Source organism: Schistocerca serialis, chromosome 1 (genome assembly GCF_023864345.2).
Source record: "Schistocerca serialis cubense isolate TAMUIC-IGC-003099 chromosome 1, iqSchSeri2.2, whole genome shotgun sequence".
Lineage (NCBI taxonomy): Eukaryota > Metazoa > Arthropoda > Insecta > Orthoptera > Acrididae > Schistocerca > Schistocerca serialis.
The window spans coordinates 546,236,890-546,259,918 of record NC_064638.1 but is presented as its reverse complement, the minus strand read 5'-3'; the positions used below and the strand labels follow the sequence as shown (position 1 = coordinate 546,259,918).

At 39.5% G+C, this 23,029-nt stretch overlaps 1 protein-coding gene across 1 annotated transcript in view; it reads right to left on the bottom strand.

The window, feature by feature from the left end:
• The window catches only part of LOC126412701 (uncharacterized), a 236,234-nt gene extending 221,093 nt beyond the window's left edge, over positions 1 to 15,141 (bottom strand). Inside the window, exons 1-4 of the mRNA XM_050082458.1 lie at positions 15,009 to 15,141; positions 13,776 to 13,982; positions 10,112 to 10,201; positions 5,141 to 5,191 (exon numbers count right to left, since the gene is read on the bottom strand). Of these exons, the coding sequence (XP_049938415.1) occupies positions 5,141 to 5,191; positions 10,112 to 10,201; positions 13,776 to 13,982; positions 15,009 to 15,011 (351 nt within the window). The 5' untranslated portion in view covers positions 15,012 to 15,141. The remainder of the gene's footprint in view (positions 1 to 5,140; positions 5,192 to 10,111; positions 10,202 to 13,775; positions 13,983 to 15,008) is intronic.
• Positions 15,142 to 23,029: the final 7,888 nt, after the last annotated feature.

Here is a 23,029-nt window from a genome sequence, read left to right as displayed (position 1 = left end):
TGCATATCATCCTCTGAGTTTTTTCTTCATTAATTTTCATTTTGTTCATGGTAAACCAGGCCTTAGCTTCACTGAACAAGACTTCTGCTTGTTGGACTGCCTGTTCAACATTCTCTCCTTTTGAGAACAAGGTTGTATCATCCGCAAACTGCAAGGTGTGCCGATTGGAGCCTATGTCATTTATGAAGATAAGGAACAGCAGGGGCCCTATTACCGATCCCTGTGGCACACCATGCTGTAGCTCCTGCTCACCTGAATCAGCTCCTTGCACGGAGACAATCTGTCGTATGTTTCTCAGGTAGGATTCAAGAGTTTGGAGGACAGTATGTTTTTATCTTACTGAGCAGGGCCTTATGTGGGATGCAGTCAAATGCCTTATTAAGGTCACAGAGTACTAGTGCTATAAACTCTAGTCTTCAAAAGCCTCACTTATGTTTGTAACTAAGGCAAGTACAGCTGTTGTTGTTGACCTGCCCTTCCGAAAGCCATGTTGCGCATCATAAAAGAGACTATTTCCTTCAAAGTAGCTTAATAGTTGTTCTTTCATTATCAATTCCATCACCTTCGCTATTACTGGTATTATAGATATGGGCCTGTAGCTTGACACTTCATATGGGCTGCCTTTTTGTAAACAGGCACTTTGTGTGCAACTTTCAGGAAGTCTGAAAATTCCTCTGCACGGAGTTTTTTATTTATTACCACTGTTAATGGCTGTGCAATTTCACTGATTATAGTTTTTAACATAGTACAGGACATGCCATAAATATCAGGGCTCCCTGAAGATTTGTAGCTTTTTACCATTTTTATTAGTTCTTTTGGATACACTCTCTTCCACATTACAATGCTGCATTTATTCTCAAATTTCACAGCAGCTGCAGGATCTATTCCCAAGTCAGGGATTTCGTCTACTGTGTTTTCCACTATTTTTATAAAATAGTCATTAAACTCATCTGGACTGCAAGAATTAGAGCAAGAGGTGGGCTTTTTCCTGTGCTCATTAACCAGGTCCCATGTTGCTTTACAAGGATTGTGAGCTTCAATAAATCTGGCATTGCTTTCCTTCTTTGCTTTTTCTACTTCCTTTCTGTAGATCCTTTTGGTCTGTAAATAACTAGAGTACAGTATATCCTTAATATCTATATCTTTACCAGCTTTGACCTTGTCATTTAGTATTTGGACAATACATTTTATTTTGGCTGTTCTAGGAGTATACCACCTCTTTACTTTGTTAGTTTTTTGTCTACATTTTGATTTAGCATTTGAATATCTCTTTGGTTTTAATGGGAAATATTCATCAAATTTCACTTTAAGGGTCTGGAAAATGTGATTGAATGCAGAATTTGGTGGCAATTCATCAATTATTTGGTGCCAATCTATAGAAGACACTGTAGTTTTGAAATCATCTAAGCTTTTCTTTGTAATAACTCTATTTCTGAATACATAATTTGAATGCCAGCTGGGAATTTGTTGTGTACTTACTGAATTTGTCCATAACTTCATGATTACTGCATGGTGAGCTGCTAGTAGAGGGTCCACCACACTTACTTTGTAGTCCCAACTATTTAGGTTTGTCAGAATTGTGTCAAGACAAATAGCTCCTCTTGTTGGTAGAGAGTTTCCTACGAATAGCCCATAGCTGCTTACTAAGTTCATGAAAGCTCTTTCTTTATCATTACCTCATCCAATATTAATGTTGAAGTCTCCATATAAAACAATTTTTGTCCCTAAGTGCACTAGGTGACACAGACAGTTTTCCAACTGGTTGAGGAAATTTTCAAAATTTCCATCTGGGGAATGGTAGACAGAAACAACAATTAAGCTGGCACCTGACAGTCCCAAAGCAGCTAATTCTAGGTCTATATCTACACAAAATTTACTTAAGTCAATTTTATTGGCACTGAGTTCGCTATTTACATACACAGCCACACCACCATGGATAGTAGTTTCATTACACCATGCATTCACCATTTCTAAATATTCAATGTTTCTCTAGTATTCTGCTTGTGGTTGGGCTAGCCAGTGTTCACATATACATAATACATCAGGTCTCACTTCATAAACAAACAGGGATAATGTATCAAGTTTTGTTCTGAGGCACTGCACATTTACACTCGCTGTAACTAAGACAGCATTTTCTTCAATGATATCATTCCCTTTTTCACTGGAATATTCTTGGTCTTGGGAGTTTATCGCACTGGTGCACAGGGTATCAATGCAGTGCTGCAAACTTCTTGTAATGGATTGAGTGGTATTCCTTATCACCTCGGCACTTATCAAAGCACATGCTCTGACAATTCTCTCTCGCATGTCTTGAGGTGTAGTTGGAATGTCTCTATAAACAATATTTTTTACGAATCCCCACAAGAATGTCCAATCCAACGATTCAGAAATTGTCTCTGCAACTCATTTCTAGCAATCAGAGAAAAATGTGCAGGACACCCATCTTTTTCATATCACATTCTTTTCCTTGTTCGTAAAGGTATTTCTTCCTGTAACAGAGTTAATGTTTCTTGCATTAAGATTTCCTTTGATGAAACAGGGGCCTATAATTTTGTCCAGAATCCCACACCATACATTCACTGATCACGGTTTTTTGGTGTGCAACTTGCCGCAGCCAACATGGATTTTCAGTTGCCCAATGAAGCATGTTATGCAAATCAATATTTCCATGGCTCATGAATGTAGCCTCATCAGTAAATAAAATCAAATTAACAAATGTGTCATCCCTGTGAATCTGAAACTGAGCCGTCGGCAGAATTCAATGCAACGCATACAATCCATACCAGTTAATTGTTGGTGGAGACTGATATGGTAAGGATGATATTTATGGTGATGGAGAACATGAACAACACTACTCTGACTCATGCCAGATCCCCTTGCAATCTTACGTGAACTAACAAAGGGTCTCAAACCATAGTGGCAAGAGTACCAAATTCCATTTCCTTGTTACTAACTTTCCTTTGCCAGACATCTTTTTGATGCGTTAAAGATCCAGTTGTTCTCAATTTATCATATACGTATTTAAATGTACTATGTGTAGGGTGAGTATGTTAAGGATATCTTTCAGGGTATAAGTCTCTAGCTCTCACTGAATTTTGTTGGCCTTCTCCATAAATGAGAAGCATATCGACTTGTTCTGCAAAGGAATGCATCATTCCTATTAGTGTTGTATTGCAAAATTGTCAAATTGTGTTTACATGTCAACTGCACATTAGATGGATATTCTGTATTCGGCAAATATTTACTATTTGCACAATATACGAGAGAGAATTGTTGGAGCATGTGCTTCAATAACTGCCAAAATGATAAGGAATATCACTCAAGCCATGATAAGAATATTGCGGCACTGTATTGATACCAATGGTCATCACTTCGAACACCTTCTGTAAATGGACTTCCATGCCATCTTTTTGACCTCTCCTGACCTACAAAGATCTTACTGATACCTTCACTGGATTCATCTTGATAGCCGCTATCTGAAAATAAGTACCAAACTGTAGCATCCCATTTAAAAAAACAAAGTTCACCTTCATATCTCTGATGTGACCCCACCTAGTAACAAAAAACCAACGTCATATTATGGCCCCCATTGCCCATGCAACATTTGTCCCACAAACTTTTCAGTTACTATCATATTTTTGGAGTTATTTTAGGTGGAAATAGTTAGTGACTCAGCCTGTACATCAATTATAACAGGAAACATTTTGTTTTATAAAATTAATCATGAGCATACACAATATTAAAACATCCATCAGTCTTTATGGCATCTCTGAACTGAACTGAATCATTTACTTGTATGCTTGCCTGAGATTCCCTGATTTGAAACAAGTTCCACAGAAGTGTCAGATTTCATTTAGGGAGTTCTCTGCCATGCCAGTCAATATCAGCGTGTGTCAATCAGTCCATGAATCAGTCATGGCATTCTACACTATATGTAAAGCTCATATTATTGTGTTCAACATGAAGATGTATCAAAACTTTTACAATGAATATGTTAAGTGACAAATCGAAAAGTCAAAACAAACGTGCCAGCAAGAAGTTAATAATTTCTAGGGTCAAGGTCACCAATAAGAATTCGCATAGTGATCATATAAATCAAGAGACTGAAAAGTTACATGTTCATATGGTTCAAAGGAAGGTACAAACAATGTTGTCTTTCATGTGCAAAGTAAGGAAAAGTTCAGTGACATTTAATGTATATAACATATCAATAAAATGTCAGTTTTTTAAGGATTCATCACAATGGTTAATCTACTTTCAAGGAGACTTTTTGTCTGTCTGTTTCTTTCCATCTGTCCTCCTGATTACTACTCAGGATTTTTAGAATAAAAATAAATCACATGTTAAAGACACTGTTTAATGTACTTTCTACAAAAACATATTTTTATTAAAGCATTTTAACCAATGTTACAACAAATTAAAAACTTTTCATTTTTACATATTTTTACCTGAATACAGTAACGCCAATAAATGGTTTGTAATATGATTTTGGCAGGCTACATATTGTAATAGGATGGCCGGAGCAGGTGACATGGTCGGGGTTGTAGGGCGTGCCTGAGTAGAAGAAGGTGGCTGTTTTTAGTAATCTTCCTCTTTATTGTTGGTTCTTCCAATACATTTACCGGTAGCTCAGCCCCATCGCTCGTGTCGAGGTGGATACGTGCTGATGCACGCAGCCCCGGGAAACGCGACGCTGTGCTCGGTCAGTGGCTGTGCAGGCGGTAGGAGGTTAGCAACACGAGGCCTGGCCCAGCGTGCCTCTTGCAGACGCTGTGGCTCGTGACGACGCCGGGAGTCGCCAGTGCAGCAGCGGGCAACGTCCTCCGCCGGCCGGTCCTCAGGGACAGCATCACTGATGACGACAACATGACAGCGACCGAACACCCAATCAGATGAACTGAATGCCAATGACCACCTCTGATGCCCTTAAATAATGCAGACCGCTGCTGAATCTGCCAGTTACGTGGCGGCATGTTTATTAGAAGGTTCTCGATGAGTTGGCTAACGCAACCATGCCACATGCGGCCCGCGCCTGCATAATTCTGCTAATGCTGTGTTCTGGCTGTTGATGACTGCTGCACACATACACACATACCGACACTCGATGCAAAACTGTGTCACCTGCATAACGCGCCAGTCAGCCTTCGTCTGCCGTCTGCCGTGAGGCTGGCGCATTGTGCACTGAAACACACTAAATCACAATTTCGTACCATATTTCCTAAAAATAACCCCCTGTCCTCTACAATATGTATGTGGCTATGTTCATCTGTTCCCTTATTAAATTCTCTCTTAACTACTTTAATATTGTACTTTGTCAACAGGTGTCATTCGATGCGTCACTCTGCATGTTATAGAGTGTCTATGTAAATACATTTAATTCCTACAAATAAAATCTTAACTACTCATTCATATCTATCCAGAGACCACATGAAAACTACTGCATCTATTGAAACGACGTTTCTTTAACTTCTTCATTATTCTGATCAATTTAAGCCACATTTAATGATGATACAACCATTGAAAATCATTTAAATATGAATATGAAGTAAAAAAATTGCTGCCAGCACACATTCTTGCAACACACTATGTAAACCATAAGAGCTACATCATTGTATCTAGTACTAAACTGTAGATATCAAAAAAATAAAAAACTACAAAAAAGTCAGTGAGAGCATATCTTCATCTTCTATGATTCACCCTCTAGCATTGTTCATTTTGTTATGTAGTCACTGCTACAGGAGAGGTCAGAAGTCAATTAAAAATGGTAATTGTGGGTCCACCACAAAAGAGAAATATGCCCTCAGAGACTTTTATGTAGATCTTCTTGACATCTCCAATACAGTACCATGAAGTCCAGGAATGGCTGCAAACTGTCTCCAATAGCCAAACATAACCATTTCCAGTTAATGGTCAATTCAATTGGATGAGAAAACCCAATCAATTCCATGTAAACACAGCCCACACTATTATTGAGCCATCATCATCTTACACAGTGTATTGTTGATAACAGGGGTCCATGGCTTCGTGCAGTCTGTGCCACACACGAACCCTATCATCAGCTCTCACGAGCAGAAATCTGGACTCATCTGACAAGACCACAGTTTTTCAATCGTCTAGGGTCCAACCAATATAGTTCTGAGCCCAAGAGAGGCACTGCAGGCAAAGTTGTGCTGTTAGCAAAGGCTCTTGCATTGGTCATCTGCTGCCATAACCCATTATGCCAAATTTTTCCACACTGTCCTAATGGATAAGTTCAACATACACCCCACATTGACTTCCGTGGTTATTTCACGCAGTGCTACATGTCTGTTAACCATGATGACTCTATGCAAACGCTGCTGCTTTAAGTTCTTAAGTGAAGGCCATCAGCCACTGTGTTGTCCATGGCAAGTGATAGTGCCTGAAATTTGGTATTCTTGGCACACTCTTCATACTGTGGATCTCAGAATATTAAATTTCCTAAAAATTTCTGAAATGGAATGTCCCATGCATCTACATTGAAGAGCCAAAGAAACGGATACACCTCCCTAATATTGTGTAGGGCACCTGCAAGCACGCAGAAGTGTCACAACATGACATGGCTTGCACTCGACTAATGTCTGAAGTAGTACTGGAGGGAATTGACACCACGAATCCTGCAGGGCTGTCCATAAACCTGTAAGAGTACAAGGGGGTGGAGATCTCTTCTGAACAGCACATAGCAAGGCATCACAGATATGCTCAATAATGTTCATGTCTGGGGTGTTTGGTGGCCAGCAGAAGAGTTCAAACTCAGAAGATGGTTCCTGGGGCCACACTGTAGCAATTCTGGATGTATGGAGTGTCACATTGTCCTGCTGGCATTGTTCAAGCCCACCCGAATGCACAATTGACGTGAATTGATGCAGGTGATCAGACAGGATGCTTACATACGTGTCATCTGTCAGAGTAGTATCTAGACATATTAGGGGTCCCATATCACTCCAACTGCACACGCCCCACACCATTACAGAGCCTCCACCAGCTTGAACAGTTGATGACATGCAGGGTCCATAGCTTCATGAGGTAGTCTCCATACCCGTACATGTCCATCCCCTTGATACAATTTGGAAATGAGACTCATCTGACCAGGCAACATATTTTCAGCCATCAACAGTCCAATGTCAGTGTTGATGGGCCCAGGTGAGGCGTAAAGATTTATGTCGTGCAGTCATCAAGGATACACAAGTGGGCCTTTGGCCCCGAAAGCCCATATCGATGATGTTTCATCGAATGGTTGGCACACTGACACTTGTAGATGGCCCAGCATTGAAATCTGCAGCAATTTGCAGATGGGTTGCACTTCTGTCACACTGAATGATTCTCTTCAGTCATGATTGGTCCCATTCTTGCAGGATCTTTTTCCGGACACAGCAATGTTGGAGATTTGATGCTTTGTTGGATTCCTGATATTCGTGGTACACTTGTGAAATGGTCATATAGGAAAATCCCCACTTCATCGCTACCTCGGAGATGCTGTGTCCCATCGCTCGTGCACCGACTATAACACCCCGTTGATAACCTGCCGCTGTAGCAGCACTAACCAATCTAACAGCTGCACCAGACACTTCTTGTCTTATTTAGGCGTTGCCAACTGCAGCACCATATTCTTCCTGTTACTATCTCTGTATCTGAATACACATGCCTATATCAGTTTCTTTGGTGCTTCAGTGTAGCACCAACTACTATTCCACATTCGAAGTCTGTTAATTCCTGTCGAGTGGCCATAATCACATCGGAAAACTCTTCACGAGTCATCTCAGTACAAATGATAGCTCTGCCAATGCACTGCCCTTTTATACCTTGTGTACCCTGTACCACCACCACCTGTATGCGTGAACATCACTACCCCATTACTTTTGTCATCTCAGCATATATCTTTACTTCTTAATACATGAAGAGTTAGTGTTTGATTACATATAAAGTTATGAAAGTTCACAAAATGTATTGTGCAACAGTTGATGAAGTTTATCGCAATTCAGATGCAGAATAAGCTGCTCAGCACAAAGTTATGAACTTCAACCAATGCCATATGAGCCTTGCTCCAATGCTAACATCTCTGAAATGCTCACATGGAAACTAGCACTTGACAACACATACATCAGTCTTCAAAATGTTCTGTATTAGGGATAGTGGTTATCAATGAAACAATTGGTTTTCAATGATACAGGTTTTTTTAATGCCAGTTTAACTGACTGTTAAAACTGCTCAAAATAACCGGGTTCTGAAATAACTGATTTTTGGTTTTTTTGTTCCAGTTATTTCCTGTAATAAGTGTATTATCAAACAAAGACTGAAAAATTTTGACTCTCTCAGTTTCAAGATACACAGAATGAAAACATTAAATGAAATAGACAAATAAAAAAATTATTTTGTCCAGCATTCACTGCTTTTCTCAAAAAGTGGGAAGTGGTTAAATACTGTAAAAAAATTCACTAATATTCTCCTAATGGTCCCAATTTTTTGAAACTCTGCTCAAAAATCATGTTTTAAACATAGACCATACCACTATTTGGGCATTACCAACGGTCAGTGCTACAGAGTGAAAACTGACATCAAAGAACTCTGCTTTTCATATTAATTGGTCGATTTTTAAGGTCTTCAAGCAGATGAAAGCATATTATCTAGACACATGCAGCACATCAGCTAATTTGTACATTTACTGTAGACTGTGTATGAATTGTTGTTAAGTTCTTAATTTTTTTTCTTAATTTTTTACTGTTACCATAATTTTCTTCCTCTTGTATTTTTTCATAGGAATGGCAGACAAATCTTTAATCTTAAAAGCAAATGAAGCTTTTTAGTTCATCGCTACGTCACTTCATAAAAACATTTGCAGACTACGGTTAGTGACATTGTGCAATATAATGGATGTCCAGTAACAACAGCAAGAAACTACCATAGAGGCCAAGAGGAGACAAGTCTTGCCCACTGCACAAAAATGGGTACCTTAAGCCACAACACACAACAATAGGGACCTTACTGCCTCAACAGTGCTGTACCAATACTTATGCCATATGTTCTGTTTCTGTTGGCATTGTTATGAAAATAGCACTGATTGCTTTGCTTATTTCAAATCAATGCCAATTTTAAGAAAAAAAATTATTCCTTTTTTAAAATAGATTTATTTAAAACAAAAAATTTCAGCACTGCTGCTACGGCTAATTGATATTTTAGTTGTTTTACTCAGTTATTAGTAAAAAATTAGAAAAAATGCCTGTCATAGCCAAGGACAAACAAATATCGAAACATATCAGTTATTCAGAACTACAATACTGGTATCATTTTTAACCAGCTGGTTTTTCCCATCCCTATTCTGTCTTCACTCTCTACTAATCCTTGTCCTGACTCTGTCTATGCTTCCTTTCCAGTTCTGCATACTCATCCTACTTCTTATCCCATTCTCTTTGACATCAAGTAAATTTTTAGTTCCACTGCAGTTTCTTTACTTATTTAACCTGATCAAATTGGGGCCATCTGGTCCTCTCTTTAGTAGCCCCACTGGACATGCAAATGGATGGATCAGAAAATCAATATGTGTAACACTGCACATCTGACAAGGATATCTGCAGCAGAAAGTGACTGATATCATAGACCCATCACATCAGTTCCTGTAGTGCGCAAGTAAAAGGTTGCATTATAGCAGTCTCTTCCTCAGTTGCTGTTATCTGACTTGCCTCTGCCTGTGGACTCTGGACACCACAACTGTTTGTTGTGCATGTAGTGCTACAAATTATGAACTTGTGGCTTTTACCACCACTGCCCTACACAAAAATTTGATTGTAAAATGCATGTTTACTGTCTATGTTGTGCCTGGGTTTTATTCACCTAATATGGAACTAATTTTCTGTTGTGGGTCAGATGAATTTTCCTCAGTAAAGATAGTTCATTTCAGTATCCTCTGCAAAACTACTTAAAAGTTATAGGAGTAATGAAACTGCTGTTCATTCAATGCAATTCACAGGACATACTTCTTAAAAACTTTTAAACACGTTTTCCTTTCCCAAACAAGAAGGTATGTGCAAAAACTGTTGTTTTCATTAAAAATTAATCAATTTATTTTCTAATAAATGTACGGTAAAATGCGACTTACTTGGGCAGGGTAGCTAACTTTTCCCAACTCAGGTCGTGGTAATTTTGGCATCTCAGCTGACAGATAACGTCCAGGATACTGGGCTGATTTCTGCAAGGATTTTTACATCAGATTAATTTCATGTTAATATTTAATTGATCTTAAATTGCTGCTTTACAATAGTGTACTTTATCATTAATCCTCTCGTACCCTTATATGCTATCTCAACAAATGTTTCAATGTAAGTAAAGTTCTAGTGTTATACCATATGGCTAAATTTAGCATTTATTTGCGGCTAATATTTAGCATTTACTTTCTACAAGGTACATATTTCAAACATGTAAAGTTAAAATAAGATGCCAGACAAACAGTTTAGCTTCACTTAATGGTATGCTTTTGTATGTAATGATTACAGTTTCACAGAGAGGTAACAGTAGAAGTTTTGTAAATTATGGATGATAATATCCACTGGTATGTCAAACTTACAGATGAAAGTAACTTTCAAGTGATGTGTTACTAACAAGTAACACAGCTTGATGAAACTTGGACCATACACAGTAAGAACTGCTACATTATAGTACAAAAGATAACTGGGAAAAAAATGCAATGAGATGAACGGATATGAATTTTTCTTCACAGACAATAATTAGTCTGAAGTCACCATAATTTATTATGGTCGCCTGGACAATACAAAAGGTGGGACATGGTTCTTAAGAGGGTGTGTGACCATCATAGATAGCAATGCAAATGTGCTGGTCACAAGGTTGGCAAGGACTTCTTGTGGAAGAGTGTTCCATTCTTCCATCAGCATGGCTGACAACTGCTGCTTCGTTGTTGATGCATGTAGACATGCTGTACACCAATGCAACATCATGCCCCACCACTCCATAACACCTGTACCATGAAAATGATTATGTTCAACAATGCTGGATGTAGCCTCTTAGGGCAAGAGGTGGGAACACGTAATGCATCCAAGAACGTTGTCAAACATGATCATTTTGGAGACCCATGAGTAATGGTGTGGAAAGGAATTATGTTGCATTAGTGTATTGACCTCCAAATGTTTGGACACAGTACAGTCACCAGTCAGTGTTATTGTGATACAGTACTCCTTCCCCATGTGACATTGTACTCCTTCCCCATGTGCATCTTTTCAGGACTGCATTCAGCCCTGATTTCATTTTTATGGATAACAAGGCACAACCACATCAAACAGTGCAGAGGGAGAAGCTCCAAAGCAAGAGGATATTTGGCAAATGATAGGCCTGCCCATTTCCCTGGTTTATATCCCATCAAGCATGTGTGGGATGCATTGGACGGATGTATTGCAGCATGTCCACAAGCACCAATGACCATCCAGTGGTTGTCAACTACACAGATTGAAGTGACTTTGAATAAAAGTGTCATCTCTGTTCATCTCACTGCATATTTCTTCCAGTTACTTTCTGCACCTTACCCTTGTTGTTCTTCTTATGTATGGTCCAATATACTAAAATGTAGACTTTCACGGCCAGAAATATCATGTCCATTATAATAATCTGGGATGTTATGCCGTGGTCGGTTGATGAATTCTGGGAACGTTGGGAATCAACACAGAATTCATCAACCGACCACGGCATAACAGCCCGGATAATTATAATGGACGTAATGGACATGGTCCAATATGTTTTGTACATCAGTATACCTCCTCCAAATCAACAGCAGTTTCATCTTCTGTCACATTATCAGATGTTTTCTTCTTGCAGAGGACCTCAATGTATTCTTCCTATGCACCTCCTCTTTATTCTACATTGTAACAGTGGAACTCTTGATGTTGACAGCTTTTCTCTTATATTCCTGTGTCCTGAATCTGGCCTTCTGGTAACCACTTCCTTTTTTATTTGTTCATGTTTTTTCCATAGTCATTTCTTCCCTAAGTGATTTATATTGTTGTATTCCTTAATTTTCCTTTTACCTTTCTTAAACCTATATTCATCTTTGAAATTTCTGTGGTTTAATTTGGCAACTCATTGAGTACAGCTACAATGCTCTGCCTATTTTTGAGCCAGCAGTTTAGCTTGACTGGGGTGAGAGTTTATGTCAGGTGGAGTGGACAAGGAGAGAAACAATAGGGGAGCAGGAAGTAAACAAAATTGGTACATAGCTGGGAAGAAGAGCCTCACAATGTGACATCAGTAAGTTTTTTCTGACCACAGGAAAGCAGAGTTGTGCTTAGCACACAATTTATGAAAGAGAAGTTGGGGAGATGGAGATAAAACAGAGGAAGAGAGAGATTGTTTAGAGTAAGTGTCCAGTGTTGGATGAGTGAAGTTAGGGTCATGGGGCAGGGAGAGAGGTGCATGTGGGGAAGCTAGTGTGGTGGAGAAGGACCCAGATGGCACAGAAGCTGCCTTTAAAATCAAGCATGTGGTGCTCAGAAGCCCATCCGCACTCCCATCCCCCACTCTCAAAACCAGCTGCTACGGAGCACCTACCTCATCACCCAGTATCATCCTAGATCGAAACATCTGAACTGTATCCTTCACAAGGACTTCGACTATTTAACATCATGCCCAGAAATCAAAAACATCCATCCCACACTCCCCAATGTGATATTCCATGGCCCAGACAATATGCAATATCCTAGTCTATTCTTATGCCACACTTATTCCCACTAACTCTAAAGTTATGTCGGTCACAACCTTATGGAAGATCCAGTTGCAAAATCTGTACCACACAGCATGTCCTGTTCCAGTCTTGTCATGGCTGACCCTACCCTATTCGAGGCATGGCCATCTGAAAAAGAAATCATGTCATGGAATAGCTCTGCTGTTATTCTTCCATAGTATTTTGCATGGACATGACCACTAACCAGCTGTCCACTCAAATTAATGGCCACAACCGAACAGTGGCCAAGAGCAGGGATGATCACACAGTGGCATGACATTCTGCTAAGCACAACATGCTTGATTTCAATGGCTGCTTCACAACCCGCAATATTTGGCTCCAGCTTATCTTAATTACATAGATGCAAGTTGTCCCTGTAACACATCCTTCTATCCCATAATCCTCATGACCACAATCTCCACTACCCCCAGTTCCACACCTGCATCAACCCCTGCCTCATGATCCTAACTTCACTCAACCAGCACTCAAATCCTATCCCCCACAGTATCCCTCTTCCTCTGGTCTATCTCCCCTCCCAACCCACTCCTCTGCAACATATTGTACTCCACACAACTCTCCCTACTCCCCCTGCCTGCAGTCAAAATGAACTCAAGTGCAATCTTATGCACCTGCTGTCTCTTTCTCCACCTATCAACCACCCAATTCATATGTTGCCATCATGGAAATAGTTGCTACAATGGAAAATACCTCTGCCTTGCACTTCACGGTGGTTTGCAGAGTGTAAGTGTAGATGTAGATGTAGACAGCTGACCTGAGTGTGTTTGCAGTGGATGACATCTCATGTACTAACTTGTTGCATGTGTGGCACACAAACTGCATATAACAGTCCAGTTTACTTTTCTGAGCTACCTTGTAATTACAGCAGATATTTTGTACATTATACATGTGAAAATTGCCATCACTGAATGAGCAATATTCTTCTCAGGTGGTTTACTGGCTCTCCCATCATATAACAAATACATATTTACTATGAACTATACTAGATATTTCACAAAACTTTTGTTTTATAATGACTCACCCCTAATGCTTCAAGCTCTCCATGTTTCTCAAGGTCTAGGATGATATTTTCAATTGCATTAACAAATGCAATGTAATTCACTGTATAACCACTTTTCAAGAACTTCTTAAGTAGTAGAAGAAACTCCTCTGAAGCAATGCGCAGTCCAACAAAAGAAAGTACTCTCGAAAAATGATTGAGTGTGACAGTGCCAGCATTCTTTGCCACCTACAACAGATTTACATTAAATTATTAGAATGTGCATCTGTCTGAGGTAATCAACCAGAATATATGTTAAAAAACACAAAAAACAGCAGATGGAAGTCCCCTCCTAGGAAAAATAAAGTGATGTTGTGACACTGTGGAGGATATTACAATTAGTTCTAAGAGTGTAAATATGCCATTAAAAAATCGTGATATGATCTTCACCAACTGGTTTTGGTAAATATTATTTCATCTACAACTCAAGTAAACATCTACAAAAAATTCCCATAGCGTCGAAACTATCACACTGGATTATTCAAAATGATCTAGGCACTTACAAGCGACTGTAAAAAATGTTTGTATTGAGATAAAGCATTATATGATTAGATGTATGAAAACAGCAATTCTACAAGTTTTTTATGTTATTTTCACTGTTAGTCACATAGCACACATCCAGTCCATAGACCAACTCGGCCCACACTTGCCCCAAAGTGTGCGCATTGACATCAGTCACAGCTGCCCTGATACTTGCTCATAAAGGAATTTGAGGAAATGGAGGCATGAAAACAGTGTCTTTGATGTTAGCCCACAGGTAAAAATCACACTGTGTCATGCCAGTGTATGTAGGGGCCATGCCAGCATCTGCAAATTACCAGCATCATGTTGGTACGTAGCTCAGTGTCTGAGAACTCACAAACATTGTTGTGAAAATGTTGTAGAGCACCATCATGTTCAAAAACTAAATTCTCACTGTCCTCTTGTACTTGCAGCATGTAAGACTGTCCATTGATCATTGCTCTTGCAAAGAAGAAGGGTCCATACACATTTTGCTTTGACAAGGCACAAAACATGTTACATTAAACTTTGGGGGTCCACAGAAACATTCAGTAGCAATGTGGGGATTTTCAGCTGCCCTTATTAACACATTGTGCTAGTTTACTTTTAAGGTGAAAGATTACCCCATCATTGAAAATCAAATTGTGCGTGAAATTGTTATCTTTATTAAGTGCTGCACATCAATGGAAAATTGTTTCAACAAATGTTTCTCACCATGTGTAATGGCTTGAAGCAAATGAATCTGATATGGTTTCATTTGCAAGCATTTTCTCAGCTCTCTCCAAACAGTTAGATGTGGAAATCCTAGCTCGTGACTTGCATGAAACATTGATCTTTGCGAATTTCTAAGGAACATATCCATGATCCATTCAACCTGTTCCTCAACACTGATGGCTGAACACTGCATTTTCCATTATGAAGACTTCCTGTTCCCCTCATCTTCTGTACCCACTAGTAAATTGATTGTCTGGCAGTCTCGTTAATATGGTCCTGAATTTCTGACACACTGCGGTTGCAGAATAGGTCTTGCAGAACTGCATCGCAAAATGCTTTTTCTGTTAGTCTGGCAGCCATGTTGCTCGAGGTCACTGCAACAAAAAAACTTTTTAAGTCACGGTTTCCATAAAGATAATCATAAAATACCTTACCTCAATAGAAACATTTTTTTTTAAATCAGTGCTAGATCAGTTTGAATAACTGTATATTTACAGGAACACTGGAATGTGCAAGTGTTACATGAACCTTAAAGCTTACCATTATTTATCTTCAATAGAAATTCGGCTTTAGATTATTTAGTGGTGCCACCTGAATTCAACGTGGAAACTGATTAGCCAGTGCCACATTACTGTCAATCCTTGTGGTGCCCCTACCCAGATGGCATCAACACCACCCTTTGACAAGAACACACCAGACTTGTACATGTAAACCAGTCCGTGGCCTGTCTGAGTCAATCGTAATTTGACCACTGAAGTGTGCATCATTTGGCTTAGGGGGTTTGGTTATGGTGTTTGTATTTCAGACTCTTTTTCTTACTGGTAAAACTCTGATGCAGCATAAATTGGACTTCAATTGTATTGCTTATTCTAAGACAGCTTATGCTGCTCTAGAAGTGTTCTGTAACATATCTTAATCTGTCTAATAAATCAGAGTTTGTTTCTGTTGGTTTTGTGCAGAACTCACCTTTCAGAAATTGGTGATGACTCGGGACATGTGATGCAAGCAAATCAGCCCTTAAACATTTTTGTAATCAAGCAATAGTGTGGTTTTTTCAGTCATCAAGAAATTCCAACAACTTCTAATGGAAACAATGCAGGGTTATCATGAGCTAATAGCTACAATCTTACAGGCATTGCAAGCATTAGCAAATGTGACAGTTACAACTTCCATGCCACCATTGCTTATCATTTATCCACCATTTAAAGCACAAAGTGAAGGGTGGGATGCTTACCACCAAAGACCATAGTTATATTTCACAGCTTACTTGCTGGCAGATAAAAGGCAACGTTCCATTGTTATTTTCAGAAAATCATGAACTGTATCATCTAAAACAGAAACTAGAGCTGTTAATAAATGTGCTGGAAATTAAGTTGCCTGGAATATTGTCATTATTGCAAGAACACTTATTGATAAAGATGCATGTTATTGGAGCTAGGTTAGAGTTTTGGCAGCAGAAAAAGGGTCCCAATCAGTGTTATAGAGACTGTGTTGTTGGCCTACAGGGATTAAGCAGAAAATGCAATTTTAAATGTTTGTGCAGACAGAACTATGTGCACTCTCAAATCAGGGTTGGTATTGTGCATCTTACCTCCAACTCGGAAGTGAGAAGCCATATATTAAAGAAATCTGGTCTTTCTGTGAGGGAAGTAATGCAAATAATTCAAGCTTATGTCACTGTCCAGGCACATAGCTCATGCCTTTGTCTTCACATAACATGACAGAGGTGTGGCAAAAAGAAACACTTGCAGCATGCATGTCATAGCAGTTCCAGTACAAATATGTCCCAATCTCTGGAAGTCATCCAAGTGAGTGATAAGTCCATGGAAGTGCAGACTTCTGAAAATGCAACCCAGCTAATGAACATAGAAATATTCATAGGCAAATGCTCAGCGAAGTTTCTCCTTGACACAAGTGCTTCTGTGTCCTTGCTGCAGCACTCACTCATAAGTTTAGGGTCACCACCCTTGCTGGCAGCTGAGACAAACCCTTGCAGTCATGTGCCCTTGCTAGGAAAACTTCCAGATTTATCAGCTCATAATCAAGTTAGTTGTCTGGCAAATATTCTTGTAGTAGCTCATTCTAAGGTGCATAATGTTGTTAGGATCAACTCCTTTCATGCTTTTAAATTTACATTTCATGAAAAAGAGTACACACCCCACAGTCCTGAGAGTTTTGCACTATCATAAAGAGTCTCTATGATATATATGTTGAAATTTCCTCAGATGGATTATAGAAGGCAATTTATTTTAAAGATCAGGTCACTTTCAAGGAGACAGCTGCCTCCTACTTTTCAAAGTTTGCTCAGTGCCCTTGGCTTGAAAGGACACCCTTAAAACAGAACTTGACAGACTCGCCAATAAAGTGTGTTAACACCTATCCCCTATAGTTAATGGGTCACTCCACAGTTTACAATACACAAACTTAAAGAGGGCCTTAGGAATTTGTGGTGATTTTAAAGTAATGATAAATGCACAATCTGATGTGAACACTTATCAACTATCAACTTGGAATGAACTCCTTGCAGAGTTAGGCCACGGCACATATTCAGTAAAACTGTGGTCACAGAAGTATTTTTGATTTCCCTAGGATGCAGCATCATAAGCTTAACTAGTGCTCAATATGGCATATGGGCTCCACCATTATAATTAGTAACCTTCCGAGATCTCTTCAGCCCCTGCCATATTCCAGCATTTTATGAATCAATTACTGCAAGGTATTCTGAACTGTGCCGTATAACTCTGTGACATCTTTGTTACATATGCAACTCCAGAAGAACATCTCCACAACTTCAAACCTAGGACTGGCAGCAAAAGGACTAAAGTGCAGTCTGCGCATGTTATCTTTCATTAAACCATCCTTGAGTGTTTTGGGTTACTGAATTCAGCCAATGGAAGATCATGTCACAGCTGTCACTTGTGAGGAAATGACATCTAACACCACAACTAATGTTCTATGGTCTTCCATCAATTTACAGGGCCACCCTGATCAAAGGCCGCAACTCAGCAGAGCAGCTTCATGGCTACCCTCAACACATTCACTCAAACATGTTGCATCCGCTACCTGTGCACATCATCATTGAGGCCTCTTGCCTTAAGGTAGGCCCACAAATTTGGACACTATCCATGGGGTGATAGCCATCTACCATTGGTCCACAATACATTCCACAGCTTCCATCCGCAGAATTCTGCAGAGCCATCGAAATCAACTTCTCTTCCAACATCCCCATTAGCAGCTGCCTGTTTCTCCACTCCTGGTTGACCCTCCAACCTGGGGCAACTTGTACAACTTCCATTGAGCCTCCTCCTACCCCCAGCCATCCACAGCAATTCCCATGGACATTGATGGAGCTTGCCATCTAGAGCACTGTCTGACAAGATCATGTCAGACTCCCTAATATAAACTATTCCATGGTCACTCTGAATCAGCTGCCATGCAATGAATGAAGTGAGCACCAACTGGAGTAGTCATTTGTGTTATTGTGTTTGTATTTCAGGCTGTAGTTGTTACTGGTAGATCTCTGATGCTGCATGAACTGGACTTGGATTGAATTTCTTATCCTAAGACAGCTTGTACTGCTCCTGTAGTGTTCTGTAACAGATCTCAAACTGTCTAATAAATCAGAGATAGCTTCCGTTGGTTTTGTGTGCAATTTTCCTTTCCAAAACACAAAAATTTTTCATGCACCATATTTTCAAGGCTGGCCGTTATTTGGTTAACGAAATTTCCTGGTAGATTAAAAGTGTGTGCTGGACCAAGACTTAAACTTGGGACCTCTGCCGTTTGTGGGTAAGTGCTCTACCAGCTGATCTACCTGAGTACAACTCACAAGATGCCCTTACAGCTTTACTACTGCCAGAACCTCATCTCTTACACTCCAAACTTCGCAGAAGTCCTCCTGCGAAACTTGTAGAACTAGCATTCCTGGAACAAAGAATTTTGTACAGACATTGCTTAGACACAGCTTGGGGAATGTGTCCATAATGAATTTTTTACTCTGCAGTGGTAGATTAAAACTGTGTGCCAGACCAAGTGAAAGGCAAAATCCCAAGTTCAAGTTTCAGTCCAACACACAGTTTTAATCTGCCAGGAAGTTTCACATCAGTGCACACTTTGCAGCAGAATGAAAAATTTACTCTGGAAATATCCCTCAGGCTGAAGCTAAGACACATCTCCACAATATTATTTCTTCCAGGAGTGCTAGTCATGCAAGTTTTGCAGCAGAGCTTCTGCGAAATTTGGAAGGTAGGACATGAAGCATTGGCAGAAGTAAAGCTGTGAGGATGGGCTGTGAGTTGTGCTTGGGTACTTCAGTTGGTAGAACACTTGCCCATAGAAGGCAAAGGTCTTGAGTTCAGTCTCGGTCCAGCACACAGTTTTAATCTGCCAGGAAGTTTCATATCAGCACACATTCTGATGCAGAGTTAAAATTTCACTATGGAAACATCCCCCAGGCAGTGGCTAAGCCACATCACCTCAATATCCTTTCTTCCAGGAGTGCTAGTCCCACAAATTTTGCAGAACTTTTGAGAAGTTGGGAAGTAAAGCTGTGAGGATAGGTCATGAGTCATACTCATGTAGCTCAGTTGGTGGGAACACTTGCCTACGAAAGGCTAAGGTACTGAGTTCAAATATTGGTCCAGCAAACAGTTTTAATCTGTCAGAAGTTTTGTATTAGTGCATGCTCTGTTGCAGAGTGAAAAATTCATTTTGTTTAACAATTTTCCCTTCTTTTTTACTACTGAAACTGTTGAGCTACTTTTGCACCTTGTGATCTTTTCTGTAGAAATGAGAATAAGTATTGCTTCTTAGTAGTGAAATGACAACTTGTATAAAACTTATTTTATGTTGTCTCACATCCACATAAAAGTTCAAACCAGCATCTAAGACATATGTGATATCTAATCACAAATGTAACAAACTAATCACACAAATCCTGCAAGTTATAAAAGCTGCATGAGCTGTTGCACTATCTCAGAACAATGGCTACATCAACAGGAAAGTAAACTGATTATTATTCTGCAGAAGATTTGTAATTACTGATTCCAATAATGCCACATTAAGAAGTGTGTCCACCTACTTGTAAGACAAACATAACCATACAATAGAGAACTTCTTGAAATGTGGTGTCAAAAGCATATTTTCCCTAGATGTAAATAATATTTAATGTCTAATAAAAATGCAAACATTCCTTTATAGGAACCATTGTAGCTATTGCATAGTCTGTATTAAGTTTTAAATAATGTGCAGCAGTTTCAAGTCAAAAGCTAATGGTCTAAGTTTCACTGGGGCTTAGTAGTCTTAAGTGATGATTTCATGGTAGAGGTAGTAAAACTTCAAGCAGATATCATTTGTTTTTCACTGAACATTATGCAAGAACATTTAAATTAGCATAGGTCAAAAGTTCCCACTTAGAGACTTTTGTGGGAATATACTCCACAACAAACAGATTTTATGAATATCTCACTGTTGATTACTTTAATTCATTCATCATTTCACACTATTCCATTATTTTTCTGAAGCAATCAAATCTCTCAAACCACAGTATTAAGGCCACCACAACTTGGCTGAGATGAAGAATCTACCCACTGATTTCCAGAATCAATTTTTCACTATGCAGTGGAGCATGCATTGTTTTGAAACTTCCTAGCAGATTAAAACTACAATGGTCTGGGATTCAATGCTGGAATCTTCTCCCTTGTGGGCAATACTCCTAGTGACCAAGCCATGGAGCACTACACATGACCTGCTCTCAGAACCCATTCCCACCAACCAAGCCATCAAAACACAACTCATAACTCACCCTAACAGCCCGCTACCACTGACAAAGTCATCCAAGCACAACTCATATCTCAGTCTCAGAGCCCACTCAACTGACCAAACCATCCAAGCACAACTCATGACCTGCCCTCAGTCCCTGCTGCCACCACCCAAGCTATCCAAGAACTCATGACCTGCCCTTGAAGCCCCCTCCCACTGAACAAGACACCTAATCACATCTCATAACAAGCCTTCAGAGCCTACTTCCACCGACCAAGCCATTCAAGCACAACACATGACCTGTCGTTCCCATTGATCCAGCCGTCGAAGCACAATTCATGACCTGTCATCAAGCCCACTTCCACTGACCAAGCCACCCAAGCACAACTTTGTTATTAAGTGTATAGTTTCTCTATCAATAATGATAACACATTAGTTAGCTCACCTGGAAATATTTTTTCTAGGGAAATATCAATAATTTAATGTTTCTTAATTGCTGCAGCTACTTTAAAGGTCTTCTTTCTCCTCTTTTCAACAAACATTTTACATTTTCCAAACACTTCCTACTTCAACAGTTATTCATATTCAAAAATCACATGCTGCAAAAAACTCAAATCTTTCCAAAATTCAGTAGCACAGTTTTATAACTCAGATTTTTCTGATTCCAAAAAGGCCTATTTTTACTAGAATAACTTACTAGTTTGTTATGAATATAATAGAGGGAAACATTCCACGTGGGAAAAATATGTCTAAAAACAAAGATGATGTGACTTACCAAACGAAAGTGCTGGCAGGTCGATAGACACACAAACAAACACAAACATACACACAAAATTCAAGCTTTTGCAACAAATGGTTGCTTCATCACGAAAGAGGGAAGGAGAGGGAAAGACGAAAGGATGTGGGTTTTAAGGGAGAGGGTAAGGATCATTCCAATCCCGGGAGCGGAAAGACTTACCTACATTTGTAAAGGCAAAGAGTTTGGGTCCCCAAACAGGTATACACTCACGCACACACACACATATCCATCCGTACATACACAGACACAAGCAGACATTTGTAAAGGCAAAGAGTTTGGGTCCCCAAACTCTTTGCCTTTACAAATGTCTGGTTGTGTCTGTGTATGTACGGATGGATATGTGTGTGTGTGCGAGTGTATACCTGTCCTTTTTCCCCCTAAGGTAAGTCTTTCCGCTCCCGGGATTGGAATGACTCCTTACCCTCTCCCTTAAAACCCACATCCTTTCGTCTTTCCCTCTCCTTCCCTCTTTACTGATGAAGCAACCGTTTGTTGCGAAAGCTTGAATTTTGTGTGTATGTTTGTGTTTGTTGGTGTGTCTATCGACCTGCCAGCACTTTCGTTTGGTAAGTCACATCATCTTTGTTTTTAGATATATTTACTAGTTTGTTAATTATTCAGCATTGAAAAGTTCACCATCTAGAAACTTTTTGGTTGGGTTTGGAATCACTGCATAAGTAAAAATCATTTTTATAATATATGAATTTTAATTTTACATTTTTTCTGGTTGTACAACTCATAGTTAACAGAATTTCTGTTTTGGCAAAGAATAAAAGTTAGTCTAATTTTGCTATCTTTTATGTTAATATAAAAAAATATAATGACAAATTTTAATTTTCAATCTTATGTACAGCTACAAGTAGGTGTGCAGATCAGTGATTGAGGCAGTCCTTCTTCAGCTATTAAAATGTTCACTGATGTGACAAAAAATTATGATCACCCGGTTGTAGCATATTTGTTCGTCTTTGGAATGAAAAACATCAGTAATTCTGCATATCAGGAATTCACCAGTTAGTTGGTAGGTTTGTGGAGGTATGCAGCAGTAGATGTCTATGCACAGGTCATGTAATTCAAGAAAATAAAGGACCACTGGTTTGTATACATGATGACAACGTCTCACAGCGACCCAGATTGGTTCCATAGGATTTACATCAGACAAATTTGGTTGCCAAGACTTCAATGTGAGTTCACTATCATGCTTTTCAAACCACTATAGCATGTTTCTGGCTCTGAGATGCAAACAGTTATACTGCTGGAAGATGAATTTGCCATCAGGGAAGACATTAGCATGACAGGATGCAAGTGGTTTGCAGCTGTCACCGTGTCTTCGATTACTACCACAGCTTCCACACAAGTGCAGGAGAATGTGTTCCACAGCAAACAACTGCTCCCACCAGCCTGCGTCCACAGCACACTACAAGTTTTGAGCTGCCATTCACCTCAATAATGGTGTTTGTGAAGA